General features: G+C 30.4%; 1 protein-coding gene across 1 annotated transcript in view; it reads right to left on the bottom strand.

Moving 5' to 3' along the window:
* Positions 1 to 18813, bottom strand: part of LOC111064462 (rabphilin-3A) — a 39580-nt gene extending 20767 nt beyond the window's left edge. The window contains exons 1-7 of the mRNA XM_039442098.1: positions 18663 to 18813; positions 16362 to 16510; positions 15099 to 15245; positions 13546 to 13675; positions 12653 to 12775; positions 10937 to 11051; positions 8436 to 8526 (exon numbers count right to left, since the gene is read on the bottom strand). Of these exons, the coding sequence (XP_039298032.1) occupies positions 8436 to 8526; positions 10937 to 11051; positions 12653 to 12775; positions 13546 to 13675; positions 15099 to 15245; positions 16362 to 16471 (716 nt within the window). The 5' untranslated portion in view covers positions 16472 to 16510; positions 18663 to 18813. The remainder of the gene's footprint in view (positions 1 to 8435; positions 8527 to 10936; positions 11052 to 12652; positions 12776 to 13545; positions 13676 to 15098; positions 15246 to 16361; positions 16511 to 18662) is intronic.
* Between the last annotated feature and the right edge of the window lie 3666 nt (positions 18814 to 22479).

Raw genomic sequence — 22479 nt, 5'->3', positions numbered from 1 at the left:
TAAATTGGTTAACTTATATTATTTCTATCCATCAAAATATTTTTACTTTTCATTTTTCTAGGTTTACATTTAAAATAATTAAGATTTCTGATTTACCTAATTCCATCTGCACTCAACTCCAATAACATCAAAGTAATTGGAAAATAATAAATTATTTATCTTTACAATGAAAACTTAATTAAAGTTTGTGTCAAAAAATGGAACACGAAGAAGCTCTCTTCACAAGTACAATCTAAATAATTTGTTTAATCATTGCATCACACCTTTACTAAATTCTAATGAGTATAAGAAAGGAGATTATTGAAAACTTGGTGTAGATTACAATATCACTTGGGTGCACTGGTCTATGAAATAATAATATCCAAGCCCCTCAGTTTTTCTATTCTTCCAGCTGTACTCAAGATGACGATAAACATTACTTTTTGAAATTAATCGTTTGTAATTCCTAACAGTACCTTAGCTAGATAATTAACAATTTTTGAAATCGTGTTTAATTTCATTTAAAAGTACTGTTCTGTACAGTACATACTAATTATTGAAAATGTTGTATTAAATTCTAATGAGAATATTGAAAGGTAAAGTTTCTTGATACGAATTATCACTTTAATTTCAATGATGAGTGAATTAATGATGATTGACAACAACATTAATTATTGTTGTTATATAAGGATCTTTTAAAAAGCATAAGAAACATTCATAACAATCCAAAAATTATTTACACAAATGCATATGTCACAAAGAATGTAGATCCTTAGGCCTATCATGTAAAATTACAAACGTTATTTTACCAACTCGAAGCATTTATTTTAAAGATTTACCATGATTTTCATCTTGATGGGTCATTTTAATCCCATAATATATTCTGAACATATTAAAGTAGGCTATTAAGAATATTCTTATTATAGATGAATATTATGAATTTTTCAATTCCACCTTCCATTAAAAGCTACTGCTAGTAAAATTGACCTAAGTGAATATCATGAACATTTGAATATCATTTGTATATCATCGGGAAATATGTGAGAGAAAATTTCATTCCTGTATAAAATTTCATTCATAATTTTAAATTAATTTATCACGAAACGTGGATTTTCTCATTATTTTCATTTCTACGAAATATCTATTTTGAAGTTCAAAGTTTGTGACTGAGAGCGGGTATTATTAGACATTATTAAATTTATCAATAATCTGATTTTGATAAATGAAGCACACAGTGAGTAATAAGTTACTTTATTTTTGCAAATTTTTCATCATCAAGTAATTAGAAACAAAAGTAAATGGATCTCAATCTAGAATGTATAGAATTTTACTGGTAAGGATGGAATGTACTTGAAACAATAAATGAATACATCATAATATAACTTAATCAACTTTTATGTGATTTAATTACTGTATATTATTGAACAAACAAGTTCCAACGCAATATTAACAGCAGCATCAACATAATAATAATTATATTTCGTAAATAGTATATTATATATATATCAGTGTTCAAGATAGTTAAGCACATCGAAGCTTAACAAATTTGTAACTATGTATTACATAACAACTATGACACAGATGGTTAAGCGTAACTTGATACTTAATTGCTTCACTATGAAATACATTTCATTCGTTCTAATGCAATTAATAAGCGTTTTTTATTTCATTTACAATTGGTGTCATATGGAAGAGACATCTAACCACTAGAACAAGTTAATTGTGAAAATACGAATTATTGAATATTATTAGTATATATGTATAACAACTGGATAGGAGAAAAGCAATTTCTCATTAGATATAGGAGGAATTCCTAGAAGATATGTATTATATTGTACATTCAAGAACTTCTTAAAACAGTTTTATAGTATACTCGATGAATTTTGAAGGCGAATTATAACAATTAACATGAGATACATACATCACACTGAGCAATCATAGAGTTGATAAGATTAGTGTGAGCTCTCATCATTGAAGGTCTCATGCTTATACAAACCTCAATCACTAACGAAGCTAGTGTTAGTGTTCTTCATACTCTCATTCTGAACCATAATTATTAAACCATATTTTGATACTTGTCATGAAATAATTATATTGCTATACAGTAATTTATTTATTTATTTATTCAATCATTCAGAATTAATTTGAGAATGAAACGCCGTCGAGCAGGTTTCAAAATCACCAGGGTAATATAGTTAATAAATTATATGCATTAATGTCATATAAAATATATTATTTTCACTAAAAACATGGAGTAGGCTAAATTTTCCATGACAAAATCACGTTCATCAAAGACCATCAGATCTTTTGATGGTAATTTTTTTTGGGGGCTTTGAATACAAATGAACTCTACCTACAGAACTATGAATATATTTTGAATAGATTCCAATAGCAATTTTAGTTGGTACGAATGCCATCTCCATTCTTGAGGTAAAATCAATACAATGGAATTCAAACAATATATCTTGTTTTTCATATTTTACTCTGACAAATATTTGATTAGTAAATATTTTATATTTGATATTAACAAAGTAGGAAAGTTGAGCATCATTTCCTTCAAGGCTTCGAACCAAGCGTAAGAGATTACCATATATTGTTGAAAATTGAGCAATAATAAAAAAAATTCAAATTACGGTACGTACTGCGGTACTTGATATTAAACATTCACTAACAACATCATACTCTCCAGAATAATTAAAATATCGTTATTTCATTTCAAATATCCTTTATCTATGAGGTATTATTTAGGGGGTACCAATACCTCATCAACAGAGAATTTTTTAAAACCTTGATAAAAAACAGAAGAGAGAACAAATTCCACGAAGATAGGTACTATTTGAATTATAAAATTCTACATATATTTCTGTGCAAGTAAAGAGAGATAAAATAATAAAATAGGAAAAATTATGTCCATCACTTTTGATATTAGCTCATTTTTTCAAAAAATGTGTGAAGATTCAAATAGAAAATTAATAAAATTGTGTGAATGGAAAATATTCTATTTATTAGCTACTATTTCAATAATAAGTGAAGAAAGTAGAGTGCAAATAGAGAAAGATAAAATTAAAAAAAGATAGAATATCATGATTCAGCAGATTTTTTTATAATATAACATTTTTGCAAAAAAGGTGATAGGGAAATTCAAATACTGTGGAAGTAATCATTAATAATCAGTAATAACATGCATATTGAAGATGAAAGATTACTACGGGTTTAAACAATTCTTAATTGGCTAACTAACCACGGTGATATAAAAATCGAATATCTCACAATTAAGTACAATTGAAGGTTCATTTTACAATGACAAAATGCTTTACTAAATACTCACTTCAATCTTACACAAGAATTTTAGAATATGACTTCCATTACGTTATCAATTAAGTTATTGTTACATAGGTTGTTATTTAAATGTGATATTAGAACAATTACCGTACAATTTCAAGGAAACTCACCCACAGTCTATCGTTTTCATTATTGTAGATTAATATCTACATAATATTATCGTAGATTAATATTACCGATTTCTTCTTGATCTTAACTAGCCTATACCAGCTTAACTACACCAGTTTAACATTTATTTCAAATGATGAGCTCATGTAAATTTTTGGAATCAGAAACATAGTATTCAAAACACACATTTTTTCAAACAACAGTACCTTATAAAATATCAATTCAACAATATATATTATATTCTGATATTTATATACAAATTTCCAATACCTACACAATATTTAGAATATAGTTATGACGAAGAAAATTTCAAGTTCTAAAAACAATATCGGTTCGCGTTGGGATAGTATTCAAGGGTACATCACAAATATGGTCGAATAAAATATTTATATATTTATAAGTTGTGCGATATTTGTCACAGTACCATCTAGAGTAGTGAGTTACCTACAACAAAAATAATACAGAGAATGGAGGAGATTGCGACAACTTGAGACTCTGTTATTTTCCAACCGACGAATTGGCTCTTCCGTTTCCGAACTTCTACAAAAACAAAAGAAAAATCTGTGTCAATTTCTGACTGAAAAATATAACTTGTTAAATAACTAACAAAAGATTCTGATACAATCTCTTATTGGCGCAAAAATTCAAAAAAGCACCATGAATAATCAAACTCACAAGAGTTTGAGGCCTACAAATGGGAATGAGTAATATATGCGGTGTACCACCCTCAATCATCCGAAAAAAACGTCCAGTTTAAAACATCTTGAAAGATAAGGGAACATTATTTTCAAGATAATTTAAAACACATCTTGTTTGTTACGGTGGATGAAAATGTGTCTTTATAAATATAAAATTCCAAACAAAAGGTGATTATTTTGTAAGTGATGGTCAAGTCTCAATCTCCTCAGAAAATAATTGTTGCTATTAAAATTATACAGCAATGATAATAATTTGATGTATCTTCTAGGGCTAATTGATATTTTTTGCCGAGTACTAAATTACTTATGTAGCACCTACTCTTTTAGTTCTCCTATTCTTAGATAAATGTCTGTATGTATGATTAGATAAAGTGGATAAATGTCTTAGATAAGTGTAAGATCTAGTGCTGCATCTACTCCAATAGCAATAATTGTTGCAAGCCCATTAAATGTTAAAAAATGAATTTCATGTCTGAATTTATGAATTTATAAATGTTATCAATTCGACATCATACAATCTCTACTATCATCCATATCTATAGAAGATGATAAATTAAGAAACGTAGATAGATAGTAAGACCATACACATATAAATTGTTCGTCAATAATCAAGTTCTTTAAATGAACTAGAATACCGTTCGTTATCAGGATTTGATATGATGTTGAGATCATGAAAGTGAATTGCTCATTTGAATGAACGAATTCAGAGCACAGATGTTCCAATCAATCACAATAATCCCTTTTATCTTATCAACAAAGCAATCAGTTTTATACTAATTTCCTATGATGAATTTCATAATAATTTTCAAGCATGAATTATAGAGAAAGACTGTCTTGAATTTGTGTATTATATGAATCCTATGTTACATGAGCTCATAGCGTTTTATTTTTGTGAGTGATGCGGATTTAATTTGAAGTGAAAAATAATATTTCATCCAGTATTAGATGGGAAGATAAATTCTTGCCTAGATGATCCAAGAGACTAATTGAAAAGATATAATCAGATTGTGGTATGATTTTCCTTGTTTTTCTGTTTCAAGATTGCTTGCAGAGTTGGTGTAATCGAGTGAAGTAAGCAGAAACCATAGTGACATTATGGAAAAGTGATGATAATAGAATGAGATCTAACATGTTGAATTTTTCGTTACAATTTCTTTCACCATGGTTGCTATCAATCTGGAAACACCCTTACACCTTTATCTATGACGTAAGAATGAGGCTAATTCTATCAATGATTATCAAGTGTGCCTGTCTATTTATAAGATTATTATACGTTTGTCTATTTCATGTGAATGAAGTTTATTCTATCAATTATTATGAGTGTGGATGTGGAGGTTTTCTTAAATCCTTCTCATGGTAGATCCATTCTTATTTCCATGGAAATCAATTTTGAGTGTAAATGTACCTAAAATATCAATAAGCCTACGCTGAAGTAGAGAAAGTGAGTAGTATGCTGAGATCTAAATCAACTATTTGGTTTGAAATAGCAGCTAAAGGTGGCTTAAAATATAGGAGATTGTCATTGAAAAAGGGAATACAAACCACATATTTTTGTGATGTCGTAGGAATATCTCCTGAGCCATAACTGTATTTCGGTTTCAATGGCATCAGAGATCTCACTTCCCTAACAAGATAAAATTAAAAGGAAATAAATTAAATAATATAACAAATTAAAATAGTAATAAATTAAATAATATAACAAATTGAAATAGTTATAAATTAAATAATATAACAAATTAAAATCGTAAACATAAGAGGGAATAAACATAAATATCAATATAGAATAACATCGTCAGAGAAAATAAATAGAATATAATTGAAATGAAATAAAAATTAGAAGAAAATAACATGGAATAGACATAAATTGATAGAAAGAATATATATTAATTGACAGAAACTTTTTGGTGCTAGATTATCATTGTCACCTAATCATTGTTTACCGTATATGGCTTCAATATAAATGTTTTCTCAATTTAAAAAGTCTAAAATTATCTTTAGGAGCTGATATTTTATCTTTCTCAGTCAAAGAGAATGATAAGAATGAAATGATTCTTCTATCGTGAAGATTAAATTACATAAATTTCTATAAAATTGAAAAATTAAGTTAGAAGAATTTTACAAATTATATTTTTGCAAGAAGATATTTCTCGACAGAAGTGTTTAACAACACGATTATTAGGTTTCAATCATCAAGAGGGATATATTATACTCTCTACTTCCACTTCAAAGCCACTCATGAATAGTATTAAAAATCAATTTTAAATGAGATTGACGATCTTACTCATGATTTACCAAAGAGTCAATTAGACGATCTTACCCATGAGTCAATTATTATAAATTAGTAACGTAATGATAATAATATTGCTTGTACTTGGTCTCAACTTTTGATTGAGAAAAGCATTCCGAATATGATGTTACAAGACTGCAATAATTTGGCCACATTTACTAAAACATACCGTAGGTAGTTGATAGTTGTTGACAAACCTTAATGTAACTGATTTATTTTTTCATTCTTAACCATCTGTAACCAATTATGCAACTCAGACGATGCATATATCGTTGTTCCAAGCTCAACGTAGCCTATATCTCGTGCAATGATAAGTTCAAGAATAATTGAACTTATTATCTTAAACGGTCTTGTCTGCTGGTAAGGTTCATATAATTTCCCATTCATGTCTCAAAATAATATATAATCATAATAGTATATAAATAATTTATCCTATTAAAGAAGCTGAATATATTGATGTCCTATTTTCGCCTTGAGTTACTGCCAATTAGAAATCAATATATTTTTAAATTATTATTGATGCTAAGTTATACTTCATAAGAGTTTTTATCATATTCTTAATAACAAGTACAGTAGCCTACTTTATAAGATGTAGCAAAAACAATCTCACACTAAAGGAGCTATAGTTTTTTATTTCAAGACGTTTGTTAATTAGCTCAAGTCCCTCAATATACTTTCAATCATTTTTATTCATATATTTAATGTCCCAAGATATGGTGATAAGTTACAGATTGAAGTTAAGGTACAACTTTCTTAATTGGATAATCTTTTTCAATATAATTGTTAAGATCATTATAAGAGTGAGAAAAAGTGGCAACTGAAATTTTTATGTGGTCTAATAAGCGAGTTATGGGTTGTTGAAAGTGCTAACTCCGTTTTCTTTTCAGATCATAAACGGTTTCGAATTTTTCATTGGAGTTTTTTTAATACATTCAGTACATCATTGGCTTTGTTGTAATATGCGTTTTTTCGCAATTTATTCCAAAATAAACAAGTTATCGAATTTACAAAAAATGTTACTTTTTTATTTATGAACGATATGGGGAATAAAATATTTTAGTTTGGAAAGATATATTTTTAGAATTTTAAGAATTCTGCTAATATAGTCGAAACCGTTTATGATCTGGAAAGAAAACGAAATCTGGAAAATTAGCACTTCAACAACCCAAAACTCGCTTATCAGACCACTTGAAAATTTCAGTTGCCACTTTTTCTCACTCTTATAATGATCTTAACAATTATATTGAAAAAGATTATCCAATTTAAATAATGAAACAAAGTGTACTGAACAGCCTTAATCGATTTAGTTGTATCAACCATTTTTGTACTTTTTTGTGTAGAGTGAGTAGCCTAGTTATTGGATTGAATCTAGATATTACTTCTAAATTATTAAAGTCCCTCAGAATAATTTCAACAATCTTCAAATGTATAAAACCTTTAAAATTCACGTACAGCCTGTGAAAGTGATATTTGATTTTGAAAAAAACTGGGATTTTAGGTACTTACCCTCACATAATTTAAATATTATTCTGTGAAATTATAAACCACTGTAGCAGCACGATTGATTAAATAAAATGATTAAATCAAACTAGACATTCAGGATGATTTTAAATGTACGGTAGCACTTTTATGAATCAATTGAAAAGGAATGAAATTAATAAGCATAACATTAATTAAACAATTTATATAAAGTGTTAGGTATCAGGAATTATAGAAGAACAATCATCAAAACAAACATTATTGAATATTTTAAATTCTTATTGAGTTGCATAATAAGGGGAAACTGTAAGGTGATGCAATATGCTTGTGATGTAGAACAGAATACCATTAAAACAAACCTATTTCATACAATATATAAAATCCTTGCATGTATAATATGGAAATTTCATCGAGCAGGTCAAGGTAGCTGACACATCATGTACTGAAATATTCGAGATAAGTAATTCCATTATGAAAAAATCAGTATACCAATATCATTAACATCATTCAGAAAGTAATTTAATAGGGAAAAATAAACTTACCTTTCAACATCAACGCTTCTGGTAGGAGTGGTTGCTGTGGTTGTTTTTCTGTCTTCTTCAGAACTACTCTCCTCTTCTACCTCTTCAGATCCTGACGGAATCATAAAATAGTATAATCATCCAAACGACTGTCACTAATTAATTTTATTGTTATCTCCAGCGATCAAACCAAATCACACTACTGTATTCTATTACGGTATCATACGTGTATAAGCCAGCTCTTAACTTTATTATAGAAATAGTTAACGACTGCAAGAGATATAGGACTGTGGAACATAATAGTGGTGAAACTATGATAGTGCCAGAAGTGTCTCAAACACAATAGTAGGTACTACATGAACTTTTTGAAAGTGATTTGAAGAAAATTGTTAAAACAACATAACTGAAAGTTGTCAACCTTATCATTCTACCTCCATTTAGAGAGGCTTTTGTTTGAGCCGAAAGTAAATCTATGGTTTTCCTAAACATATGTTTTTGGGATAATTTCTTTTATGCAGCTGTTTCACATTCACGATATTATTATACAGAGTTTGCGAAAAAAAATCATTGATTACCAAAACAATACTATTATTATATCAATAATAATAATAATAATAATAATAATAATAATAATAATAATAATAATAATAATTATTATTATTATTATTATTATTATTATTATTATTATTATTATTATTATTATTATTATTTATCAAAACAATTATTATTATATTAATAATAATATCATTAAACATATTATCAATTATCAGAACAATATTATTGAGTTTGAGAGGAATCAGGTGGAAAGCAATAATAGAACAGATGCTCTTTTTTGAATTTCTATTATATGATTTTGTTATTTCCAATGATTAAACTATATGTTAGAATATCCTTAGACCAGTTATAGAATAGACACGCTGGGAAGTCTAGCCTCTGAAGCCAACATCTACTGCCAAATCCACCCATCTTGACGTCACAACAGTGACGTCACGCATCGTATGGAAAACTTTCAGATTGTGTCTATTTCAGATTCATGGTGTTTTTAGGTTAATTCTAGCTAAGGGCAAAAACAATATCGGTTAAGTTATAATGTGTTATGTGATATCAGCTTCAAAGTTATAATGTGTTTTGAAAATAATAAGGTCCGGTAGCCTACAAAACTAATTTATTGTCATGCTGCAATGAGTTCACTTACATCATAACCAATGATAATATTACAGTTACAACTTACAATATTTAAGTGTATAAATTTCAACTTACGCATGAAAAGATATTCCACTTTTTTCTAAAAAATTCAGTGCAATTATATGCTGCGCAAGAGATTACCATTTTCATAAATAATAATTACATAAATAAATAACAATCTGCTATGGAAAACAAGCTATGTTTAACAACAATGTATGTTAAACACCACAAACACTTACACAACAAACTCAAAAAAATTTTCTGATGTTGGCTTCATCGACTTTCAGTATGAATATACAATGGGCCATGTCTATTCTATAACTGGTCTAAGAGAATATCACATGTCAATCAATAAAATTATCTCAGTTCCATATGGCGTTCACCTTACATGTTTATAAGCTTAATTAATAGGATCCTTTTTCATCCTTTGAAACCCTTAGAGACAAAATATCTCAAAATCCGTTCTTAGTGCGCGTCTAGCATATTTGACGAATATTTGAGCAAATTTTTAAGTCTGTAGGCCAATTAGTTTGAGCTGTAGTGTGATTTTACATCAAAATATTCGAAAAATGTCCTCTCCTGAACCGCCCTGAGCTCCTGATCGAAATTTTTCTGCATAGATCTAATTTTTTTCGTAGCTGAACAAAAAAGTTCCTCGTGACTTTGCTGTGCAATGGGCGGTTTGAAAAGTACAAAATTTTTGGGGGGCCCCACCTCCCTCAGGGGGGCAAATTTCAGAAAATCCTTTCTTAGTGGATGTTTTGAGGCTACCATGAACATTTGTGCAAAACTTCAAGTTTGTAGGCTCAATAGTTTGGTCTGTGGTGTGATTTCAGTCTGTCGGGGCTTAGCCTTTTATAGATATAAGAGAAGAGAAGAGATTCCACTTTATAATTTTTGACAATAAAATCAGTATTTTTCAATTATGAAAGAGTTCACAATATCAACATGTATCAAACAAGTATAATTTTATAATTTCATTCATTCATTTATTGTATAAAACACTATAATCATAATACAATTGTGACATTGTAGTAAAATCAAGAAATTGATTAGCTGCCACTTGTTACAAAGCTTTGGATTTCATATACCATACACTTATTAGCTTCAGTACTTGGGAATAGGAAGTGGAATGAATCAATTTATTTATGAAAAAGGATACGATTCTCTACAAAATCAGAATTTATTTTTCAATAAATTGTTGGAGAGATCTATCTATAGTCATAAAAAGAGTAGAAAATAATTTTACTAATTAAAAATTATTGAGAGCGGAATTTTTTCCCCAAAATAACAGACTTTCGAAATCGGATTTCTTAGCAACAGTAATAGTTACTTACTTAGGTTGGATGCCCTTGACCAGTTGTTCTTCTCCAAGCCAGGTCGCCGATTCAGGGAATACTTTCCAGCTATATTAGTGTTCTTCTTTGGCGGAAGTACATATTTAGGGAGACCCTGGACAAATCGAGAGTGAAATTATTGCTACTTGTTTTACAAGTGACAAACAATTACTTTTTCACTTGGATATTGGATGATTAGGAATCAGACCAGAACTTTTCGATTCTATAGCCTACATACAGTCACTTCAGTCAAAATTTTCACTGCCTTTGTCAGTCTACAACACAACTTTTAGAATGTATTTTTACAACTTTGAAGAATTTTATAAGTGCGTATTAATTGGATTCTCTATATTACATATATACAGTCCACGCTTATAATAAATAAATATTATCCATTCTCAATTTGACAACTCATCTGTTCTCAAATTAATTGGATTCTCTATTACACATATACCGGGTGCTTCAAAAAAATGTATACACACTTTAAACAATCGTAGTTTTACGCTCTATAAGGCTAATGTTATATTTCTTCGCCAGGTGGCAGCATAATCGTCCCTTTATGTTATATTGTTAGTTGGAATTTGTAATAACAACATGGCGGACGTACGTTTGAGTTTTGAAGAACGTAAGCAGGTTATTAAGTGGTACTGGAAGTTTGAGAATGTAAATGAAGTTCAAAGACAGTGGAGAAGGGAGTATGATACAGAACCACCTTCAAGATTAACAATTACACGCATACGAGACAAATTCGAAGTTCATGGAACAGTGTGTGATGTGCATAAAGGTCATTCAGGTCGGCCTCGAACAGCTACAAGTGATGAGTCATCAACGGCAGTCTTGGAACTGTTTCAACGGTCTCCTAACAAATCTTCAAGGCAAGGGGCACGTGAAAGTGATGTAAGTGCTAGCAGCGTGCTACGCATTCTGAAGAGAGGCAAGTATCGTGTTTACATTCCAAGGCTGGTGCAACAGCTAAATGACGACGATCCAGATCGAAGGTTGCAATTTTGTGAATGGATTCAGGAGATGGTGATACGTGAACCAGGATTTATGGGTAGTATTTATTGGTCGGATGAAGCCCAATTTAAACTTAATGGAACTGTCAATAGGCACAATTGTGTTTACTGGGGTGAAGAGAATCCTCACATTACAATTGAAAAAGCTGTGAATTTGCCTGGTGTAAATGTGTGGTGTGGTTTGTCTTCAAGGGGACTCATTGGACCTTTTCGATTTGAAGGCACTGTAACTGGTATTAATTACCTAACAATGCTTGCTGATTCCATATTTCCTGAAATTTAACTTTGTAGAACGGTAAATAAATTTTCTATGGAAGTTCAAAGTGTGTATACATTTTTCTGAAGCACCCGGTACAGTCCACGCTTATAATAAATAAATATTATACGTTCTCAATTTGACAACTCATCTGTTCTCAAATTTAAACTATTTTTTTGTAAAACTATTACTAAGTCAATAAAACTGTACCGTAACTAAAAATAAAATAATAGAACACATATTATGCTACTATTCTTGTAGAGATAAAACCCATCAAGTGTTGAGTACAATATTGGATTCATATTAGCTATATTATTCATATTTTCATATCATCCATATTATAATGTTATTCATATTAGAATATTGAATTCATAATAGCAGACTAAAAATAATAATTGTTTTGTACTAGAAGAGCATTACGACTTCTGAGGTTAAAATGGTCACCTTGAAGAACCAAGCTCCAGACTTTTTCCACATTTCTCTAGTTTCAGCACAGATCTTGCACCTCCAAACAGATTCTTTCTTTATAGTCGAGTATGTTTCCACTCCACATTTTTGACAAACGTTCTGTAATCAAGATAGTTGTATTGAGTGTTCCACGCTAATAATTTGAATGTGCGATATACAAAAAACCAATCTCACAAAATATAAAATTAAAAGAATAAGGAATGCTACTATGACTTAATACATAAAAAATTTCGTAAAAAATGAGTTAATCGAGTTATAGGCCTATCAGTATGGGGGAATTGTTCAATAGTTCAATGAGCAAATGTCTTTTAACATAAAAATTTTTACCTTTTGTTATCAATTATATATAATTCTAGATATGATTATAAATTATTATAAGAAGATATTATAGATATATAAGAAGATTATAGAATACATGCTCTGGTACATATTGTTGAAAAAGTTATTATTCAATGTATATTTCTGGTATTGCAGAGATATGATATCTCCCATGAAAGCTTCAGATCTTTTCTGAATAATGGAATCACTTAATGTGGAAAAGGCGTCAGCCAAACCCCAAATCTTTTTCAATATATTGAAAAACTAATTTAAAATACTAATTTTTTTCTAAAATGGACTGATAACGTACCCTTTTTGCATAAACCAATTCAATATCGATTGACTGTCAGTCAATAAGATAATTCTTGAAACTGAATTCTCAGCATGAATGGAAATTATTATGTAATTCTTGAAGGATGAGAAAGACTGAGATAAACTTCAATAATAAAAAAAGTGTTATAAGAATAATGTAGACCTACAAAATTGTTTAAAATGTCACAGATTATAAAATAAGATACATTTCATGCAAATAAGTATAAAATCTGGTAAACCTTTTTGCAATCAAAGCATATCATGCCATGGGATGTCAACATTCCGAAATTGTCTCCGCACAATATGCATTGATTCAAACCAGTTCCTACAGCATTTCTCTTCATATTATCTAATCTCTCCACCAATCTCCTGAAATTTTAACACCAACGATTAAATCAAAATATGGGTTTAAATTTGAAAGTAACGTGAAAATATGAATAAACAAGATACTTCCATTTGTCAAATCCACATGTGGAATTTAACATTATTATTGAGAAGTTCAACAACATTTTATTTTTATAGAATAAAGGTACTATGATGTATGACTGATAATATAGTTATCGTCAATATAATACTTATATTGAAATAAGACTAATACTAGATTAATACAATATAAGTCGACCTACTGTACTACTATTCAATATAGTAATCAATATAATAGGCCTACTCATATTGAAAGACTAGTACTAGATTACTACAATATAAGTTTACCTATTGTACTACTATTTATTATTTAAAAACATGTAATACATTATTGGTACTGTAGAAATTCTTGCTCGAGTTGAACAAAGTGATAATTAGATGGGAAAAATATGATAATGCATCATTCAAAGGCTAATGAATACAATACAATTGATAGCAATTAGTTATGATTTATGTTTAGTGATAATAATTATTATTTTCAAACTAATTAAATTATTATTATATAATTTTTCTGTTATTGATAATACTCAACATTGATATACGCTACCTAGTGATATTTAGACTAAATAGATTCGAGTCAGGGAAATATAGATGATTTATTGTATTTCTATGTAGAATTTTCATTACATTTTGTTTTGTTCCATTCTATTTCATTTTTTAAAGTTGTATTATATTCTGTTTAATTTCATTTTTTTAATTTTATCTCATCCTTAAACGAGTAACATCATTTCCATTTGATACTATTCAAACATCAATCTGATGATGTTATTACTTATCGAGAAACAGCCGTTTCATTTGCTCATCAGTTAACGGATAGTAAGCTCATATAGAAGATGGAACAATAGTTCGAATCATACAGTTGTAGCCCAGTTTCACTATTTCATTTTCCATTCTATCAGAAATCAGAATTGCCGTTGTTTTACATTGCGAATTTGAACAGATGATGGAGAGGAAGTAGAGGAAATCAAAAGGAAATTGAAAGCAGCCTGACTAAAACAATGAGAGAAAAAATGAATGATGAGCTACCTATTCATTGACAGACCACTTTTTTCTGCGAGTTCCCATTGAGTGATTCTTTGTTAAAAACTTGCAACTGTGATAAGCGGCGTATTGATGAAAACTCATTCTCTGCTGAACATATATATTATATATAATATATATGTTCAGCAGAAAATCAGAGAATGTATATTGTATACATTACTGCGTTGATTAGGCTACATTTTGATGAACTCCAATTTTGCGAGGTAATTTATTAGACACCGTACATCAACCCTCACCTCATTACCAACATACAGGACATGAACATAATATGCTAGTATTTACCGTATAAATAATAATTATACTTGTTTATCATTTTCCAAATACGAACCCCACTCTTTGCTGCTCCATGTTTTCCAAGTCCTCGGCTCTTTTTATAACAGCTCTGATTGTTTCTTGCTCTTCTTCATCCAAAGATGGAGATTCCGATTTATAGGAATTCAATTCATGTGTTTTAACTGACCAACCAACCGAGACTCTGCAAAAATCCAAATTTCGAAAAAAATGGGAAAGATTGATAATTTGAACATTAAAATATTATTTCCTATTATTAGATCCATATTCTGCACTAGGTTGAAGCTAATATAGGATGGACCAACAATATATATTTTAGTACAGTACTTATATCCATTTGCAGTATAGTGCGGCGCCTCTATACAAATAGCATTTAAAAATATCTATTTATTTCTATGTAAAGAAGGAACAAACGGTATTCATATTTTTGGCCAACCTCAATCACCTCTCCTACATGTTATGAGGAGGTTACCAATTTTATGACCTATGAGATCGTACAGCCTCAGTCCTGTACCTGGGTGCAGACTGCAGATCGAACTAACTATATATGAAATGTGTGGACCATATGAGTTATGCAAAAGCTCTGTAAGGTTTAATTTTGTGGATAAATTTGTAGAAGACATAACCTCATTTCGGACTTTTAATGTTACCTAAATTAGGGAGAGAAATAGTACAAGGTATTCTTAATTTTCTCTCTCGATCTGTGCTTCAATGTAAAAAAGAATGAATAAAGAAATAAATAAATAACATACCGGTAGTTCTTTTCAGGCACTAACAAAGCAAATAATCAAATGGAACAGCTAACGAACCAAACTAGCTAAATATGTTCAAGAACACGGTCGTGATTTCAGGAAAATATATCGTCGTTGACATTTTTCTTTAATTTTAAAAGAAAATAATTGCGACTCTGCGGTAACGATATGTCATCAGCCACTGCAGTGGGAAAGGTCTCAATTTGGATTTATAAAATCATATTTTTACAGTCAGGTGAACATATACCGTACAGGTCATATTATTATCATCTACTTAAATGTACGTATGCAAAATATATTTTTCTCTACGTGATACCGTAGCTGAGTTGGTAGCACGCGAGAGTCATTAATTGAAGGTTCCGGGCTCGAGACCACTCTTTTTTTGCTGAAAATTTTTAACTTTAATGAAGATTATCCACGAAATTTTGACTGAATAATAAATAATTATTATATTTTTTATGTTGCCTGGAGATACGGAGATTTTCCCCACACACAACATTCTCCCCAGTGCAAAGCACGGGTACCTGCTAGCTGAAAATAAATCTTACCTGGCTCGGAGTGCAAGCATCCTATCATTTGGGCAGACCCATTTTTGTTTGACCGGGCTGCTGCTGTGTGGTTGACCATGGTCAACCATTTTTCTATTTAGTTCATTCATGCTTTAACATCACCTTCAATTATTTGCAGTTACAAATACCTGAAAGAGTTGTCACTTATAATTATACACTTATAATTCATTAAAACAAAACTTATGAAAATCTAATGACAATCACTGTTGGCGTTTTACTGGACCAATTTACATGCAGTTCCTTCAACTATTAATATTATACTAGATTGAGCATTAAATAAGGTGGCATCAAATTTGACCACAGGAATAAGTGATGCATTGTGCTATATGAGGATCGGACCAATTGAATAAATATTATTTCAGGTTAATAGATATTTGATCAACATATTGAGAGATAGAACAGATTGAGAGTGTGAATGGTTTAAATATACAAAAAATTCTTCCTTTGAAAGCAAATAAAATACATTACTTTGGCAAAAAACATTTGTTTGAATCTTAACCACTCCTTCCACCTTAAATACTCTCTAAATTAAAAAGAAAAAAATGGTAACGGAAGACTAAATCCGTAACCCGTAACTTTTAATCGGAAAATATATGTAGCTTTCTAAGCAAAAATGGTTAATTTGTTTTATTTCACAAAATCTTTCAATTGATTGATCGGTAGGCTTATTCTTAATTTAACAGTCTCGATATGAGTTTAACTTTATATTCTGATATCATGTTAATGTTATAAGACAAATTTCACAAGTATAATTATTTTCATGGGATTAATGTCAGGTACGAATAACGGAATAATAATTTTACGGTACGTGAAAAACTAACCTTATTTTGAACTGGGCCATCACCTAAATTTGGAAGAAAAATAGCACGATGATTGTCTTATTATTTTATCTACCAATGACGACAGTGTCATTTGCTTCGTGATTGAAGAAATAATCCCCCGTCACGAAACAAGTGGAAAACGTACACTTTTTATTTTTGAATACATAATTTATTGAAGTACACAATTTTTATTATGCATCACATAATCGTTCATTTTTATAATAATATATGCACAACCTTATTTCTCATTTTTTAAAATAATTATTTTAGGTCGGCATTTGGTAAATTTCTTTCATTGGTTTTAGCTGTTTGATCACAATTTATTTTATATTTGACAAATATTTTGTCTCTCTACCTCCTATTTTTATCAGAATTCTTTATAATTAGGTCCAACTTACTGTTTATTAATCTTATTTGTTCCAGGCTAAGTATTTTTTTTCTTTTTGGGCATTTTATATGAAAAAGGTATTCTATTTGTATCAACAAGATTTTACAATATCTTGGATTCTCTAATAATTTTAATTAATTTATCAAATAAATTTTCATCTTTTATTTCCATGCAACACGCCACACACATGACTAGGAGCATTTTATTTTTCTATTTTATATCAACTCGAAACGGATATAAAAGCAAGTAGAAATAAAAATTGTCAACAAAATTGAATGAAAAATTGTACCTATTAATCTTTTAAATTATTTTTTGATGCGTCAATTTCATCAAAATAATTATCATGATACCGTTGAAAATTCAGTTGTGATCATTTTTTAATAATACTATCACATCAAGCCTACTGAAACAATAACTATTACAGTGTCTCAAAGTATTGAATTGAGGAAAGAGCTGCATGAAGTTATAGAATAGATAATCAATAAAGTTTCCAAGGTTACCTACCGTATGTGATGCTGTATGAATGTAGGTCAATGTATTGTGTACCGTACGCATGATTGTAGCTTATGGTACACAATTTTATTAGGTGTATGGCAGATTTTCACGAAACTCTGTATAACAATATTGCAAAGGGGATGAATAAAACGTAAAACTAAAATAGTTGAAATCCCGTTTAATAATTGAAAGACAATTTAGCTTCATTTGAAAAAAGTTTCATATAGAGTGATAGAGTTTGAGAGAGATATATATGACAGCTTCAATACCCTGGCGACATATTGTAATAAATTGATCAGCTTTACCTAACTATTGAGTTCCTATCAGGGCAATGATTTGGTATGGAGTTTCAAGGTGTCAGTGAGGTAGATATTATGAGCAGGAAAACACTGGAATGCCGAAAAAATATTAATTCCATTCATTCAGGAAAAGGGATCATTGTAGGAGCCTGTGATATGATAAGAGACATTCGTACGGTAACCTAAAAAGATTTCAGTAAGGAAAAGTTGGCGAAATTCGAATGGGTTCAAGATTTAAGATTAATGGAGGAACATTGTTTTAAAAAAAGTCACTTACATAACCAGAGGTGGAAACGAAGAAGTCCTCTGACATTTTAGAGGAAGTTTAAAATACTCTGCTGTCAACAGCCTGTTGCACACAGACATTCGTTATCACAGACTGATAAGAAGAGCGCATGCGTTGAACCAGCCCGTAATTGCGTCACTCGAGCCATCAGTGCTCTCACCCCTCCTCCTATCAACGACAATGCTTCAGCTGGTCGATAAATACTGTCACGCTGGGTAAATAGCAATAATTATTTTGCTTATATTCTATCTCGCCTCGGACTTAAAAATATTGATTGCTATCATGTTCAGGCGATCGCTTCAAAAATCACGATAAGTTGTCCTGATCATTGAGCTTATTAAAAATGGAACAAATTTATAAGAAATTTCTATCTAGAATTTTAGTAGCTCATCCCAGTAGGTTTGATTAATTGGGGGGGGGGGTAATACGGTACAATGTGAATATTCAACCCTAAAAAGGTGAGAGAATTGCTGTTCCAAACCTCAAGAATGTCAAATCTCATTTATTCAATACTAAATTATTTCCAGTAAAGTAGGCCTACTTAATTGTATACTGGAATAAATTGTGTTTGAAATCACATTCTTGTTAATTGCTTTCGTTTCAATCACGCTCTGTTGACTGTTGCTGACAGCCCAGGAGCAACAACCCAGTCGTCTATACCGGTATTGATTTTCAAACGTTGCATGCTTCGTCAGATACTGTATGGGCTACAGTGTAGCTTTGTACATGATACACTTTGTTTGCTTGCGTACACTTCCAAATGAATAAGGGAGAGTGAACAACGCATAGTGGTTATATATCTTAGAATACATACAATGCTGACTTTTTTCTTGAGGACTACTTTTAATATAAGATAAATATATAAATCTCAGTCCCCTTTTAAATTATTCTATCACAACATGTTTCAAGACATAAATTATGAAAATGGCATCAATGTCCGTAACATGTTGTGATAAAATAATCTAAAAGGGTACTGAGATTTATATTTTTATACAATGCTATATGTACACCAATATAATCAGGCTATGGTCGAAGGCTATGGTATGTTGTATATTACCAGGCCAGTAATCTGCCGGTCAGTTTAGCCGAGATGACTAAAGGCGTTGCAGTCTGATAGCACTACCTGGTCGTGGGTTCGAATCCCGCTGCGGTAGGCATGTGCGTTTCATCATCTCATCAAATCACCCACGAACAAGCTAAGATCTCATGGGCATGACCCTTTATTCCGCGATCAGTTGCCAATATATGCATGTCATTTGAGCATATGTATGACTCATGTACAGGTTCAATTATAACATACATGCACTGTGAGAACTTGATTAAAAATGTTTTCAGCTCCATGATATTTAGCACATGCCCTGTCCGGTCAATAATAAAAAGAATCATGAATGTTGAGATCATGAAATATTGATTGTATATAGCATTATTTCAAAGAAGTTTATTTATTTTGTCTAGCAGAAAATCCCCAAAGATATCTCCACAATCATAATTTTTCTATGATTGAACGTAATAATGATTTTCAAGAACCAAGAGGATGAGAAAAAATTTAATTTTCCAATTTGAAAGGAATTTAGGCTTAATTATATACTAGGATACTTATCATTGTTTAATGGTGTTCTGAATTGGAGGAAATTGTAGGTATAGTTTAATTTTGAATGAAAAAGATGGGTAATTTTTGTCTAAAACTCACCATAGATTTAATTTTTTTTATATTTCATCAAAATATTTGGTATTTTTCTATTGATCGAAGCAGATTTTTTTTCAAATGTGCCATTTTTGTTTGTTCTGTTTCTTTCACTGAATTATGAGGCTTGTGTTTTTTCTTCAGAATTAAATTATTTACAGTTTCCGTTGATTTGAAATGCAGTTAAACAATAATGGATATTAGTTATGTTCCTAAGAAGGCTATGCAAAGGCTAAAAATAAACTTTCTACTGGTGATATTTTTCGATTTGTATATCATCAAGCTATCAGAATGAAAAAGTTTTCTCAGGAATACATTTTTTTCCGATCATTACTTTTTGAGATATGAGTGGCTAATGTTAAAATTTTTCAGAAAATTTTTGTTTTATCCAATGAACAATACCATGAAGAATTCATCCTCTAAATCTCATGGATTTATCTCCTACCGAATTTGAAATGTTCTGTCCCTAAAATTTTAACATTAGGCACTCATATCTCAAAAAGTAATGATCGGAAAAAAATGTTTTCCTGAGAAAACTTTTTCATTCTGATAGCTTGATGATATACAAATCGAAAAATATCACCAGTAGAAAGTTTATTTTTAGCCTTTGCATAGCCTTCTAAGGAACATAACTAATATCCATTATTGTTTAATTGCATTTCAAATAAACGGAAACTGTAAATAATTTAATTCTGAAGAAAAGACCCAAGCCTCATAATTCAGTGAAAAATACAGAACAAACAAAAATAGCTAATTTGAAAAAAATCTGCTTTGATCAATAAACAAATACGGAATATTTAGATTAAAGATAAAAAAAAATTGAATCTATAGTGAGTTTTGTGTGTGTTTTAGACAAAAAATTACCTTTATTTTCCATTCAGAATTAAACTACGGTACCTACAATTTTCTCTATTCAAAATACTATAAAACAATGATAAGTATCCTAGTATATAGTTAGGCCTGTAATCCTTTAAAATTGGAAAATTACATTTTTTCATAAGTTACATTATTTTAAAAGTAAATAGAAAAACTACATTATTGGCAAATTTTTCTTGTTATCTCAATAATCAGTAAAGTTACACAATTCTCATTTTTATTCAATTTCTCAGGTAGTTTTACATAATAATTGATAATTTATGAACACTCATGAGGCCGTCACAAAATGATAAAATTATAAATTTGGAAAAAATTTGCATTCTTCCACCATCGTTATACCTCGATAAAAAAGTATTTTGGAATCCATGTTCACTGGAACTGTTATCTGTCTAGATTACTGTCTAGAGTAATCTTCCTGTTCAGAAAGCTGAGAAGCCTCCTGAGTCTCGAGAGACTTGTGATGATGTATCATGCAGTGTTTTGCAGTCATGTGCAGTATGGAATTCTTCTCTGGGGCCATTCTCCACATGCCAATGACATCCTGCTTCTTCAAAAGAAGGCACTGCGGATCCTTACCTACAGTGACTTCATTGCCCATTGTCAACCCATCTTCAGACGCCTGAAAGTGCACACCGTCTTCGGGCTGTATATACTGGCCTCTCTTACTGTAGTGAAGATAAACAGGGCTAACATGATGAGTAGGTGTCAGGTGCATTCATACGGTACCCGCGGAAGGCTACAGTTGGAGATTCCACGCTGTAGGTTGTCAAGAGTGAAGGACTCTTTCCCAGTGTTGGCACTCAAAATGTTCAACCTCCTGCCGGGCTCGGTGAGGGATCTTCCTATAGGTGTTTTCAAGAAGAGGTTGTCAAGTTGGCTGATTGAAAGAAGCTATTACAGTGTCAATGATTTCCTTGGGGATAGCTTTGAGGGACTGTGATGCCACGCCATCTTGATTATCAAGCTTAGAGTTTTTTATTTTTTTTTGACGCGATCTATCCGGGAACACCTGGCTAACGATCAAGACTTTGGATATATTGGATATTGGATATATTGGATATATATTGGATATCTTCATTTTGATGTAAGGAAACCACTAACAATGTTTGTTGGTATTTCAGAAACACTGTACGGTATAATTATAGTATAAGACTGTTCTAATAAATAAATAAATAAATAAATAAATTTCCTATTCTCTCGCATTATCTTATTCAGAGAATCTTTATTTCAGTCTGCGCTTTTTCATGA

This window comes from Nilaparvata lugens, chromosome X, assembly GCF_014356525.2.
Source record: "Nilaparvata lugens isolate BPH chromosome X, ASM1435652v1, whole genome shotgun sequence".
NCBI lineage: Eukaryota > Metazoa > Arthropoda > Insecta > Hemiptera > Delphacidae > Nilaparvata > Nilaparvata lugens.
This window is presented reverse-complemented; position numbering and strand designations above follow the sequence as displayed.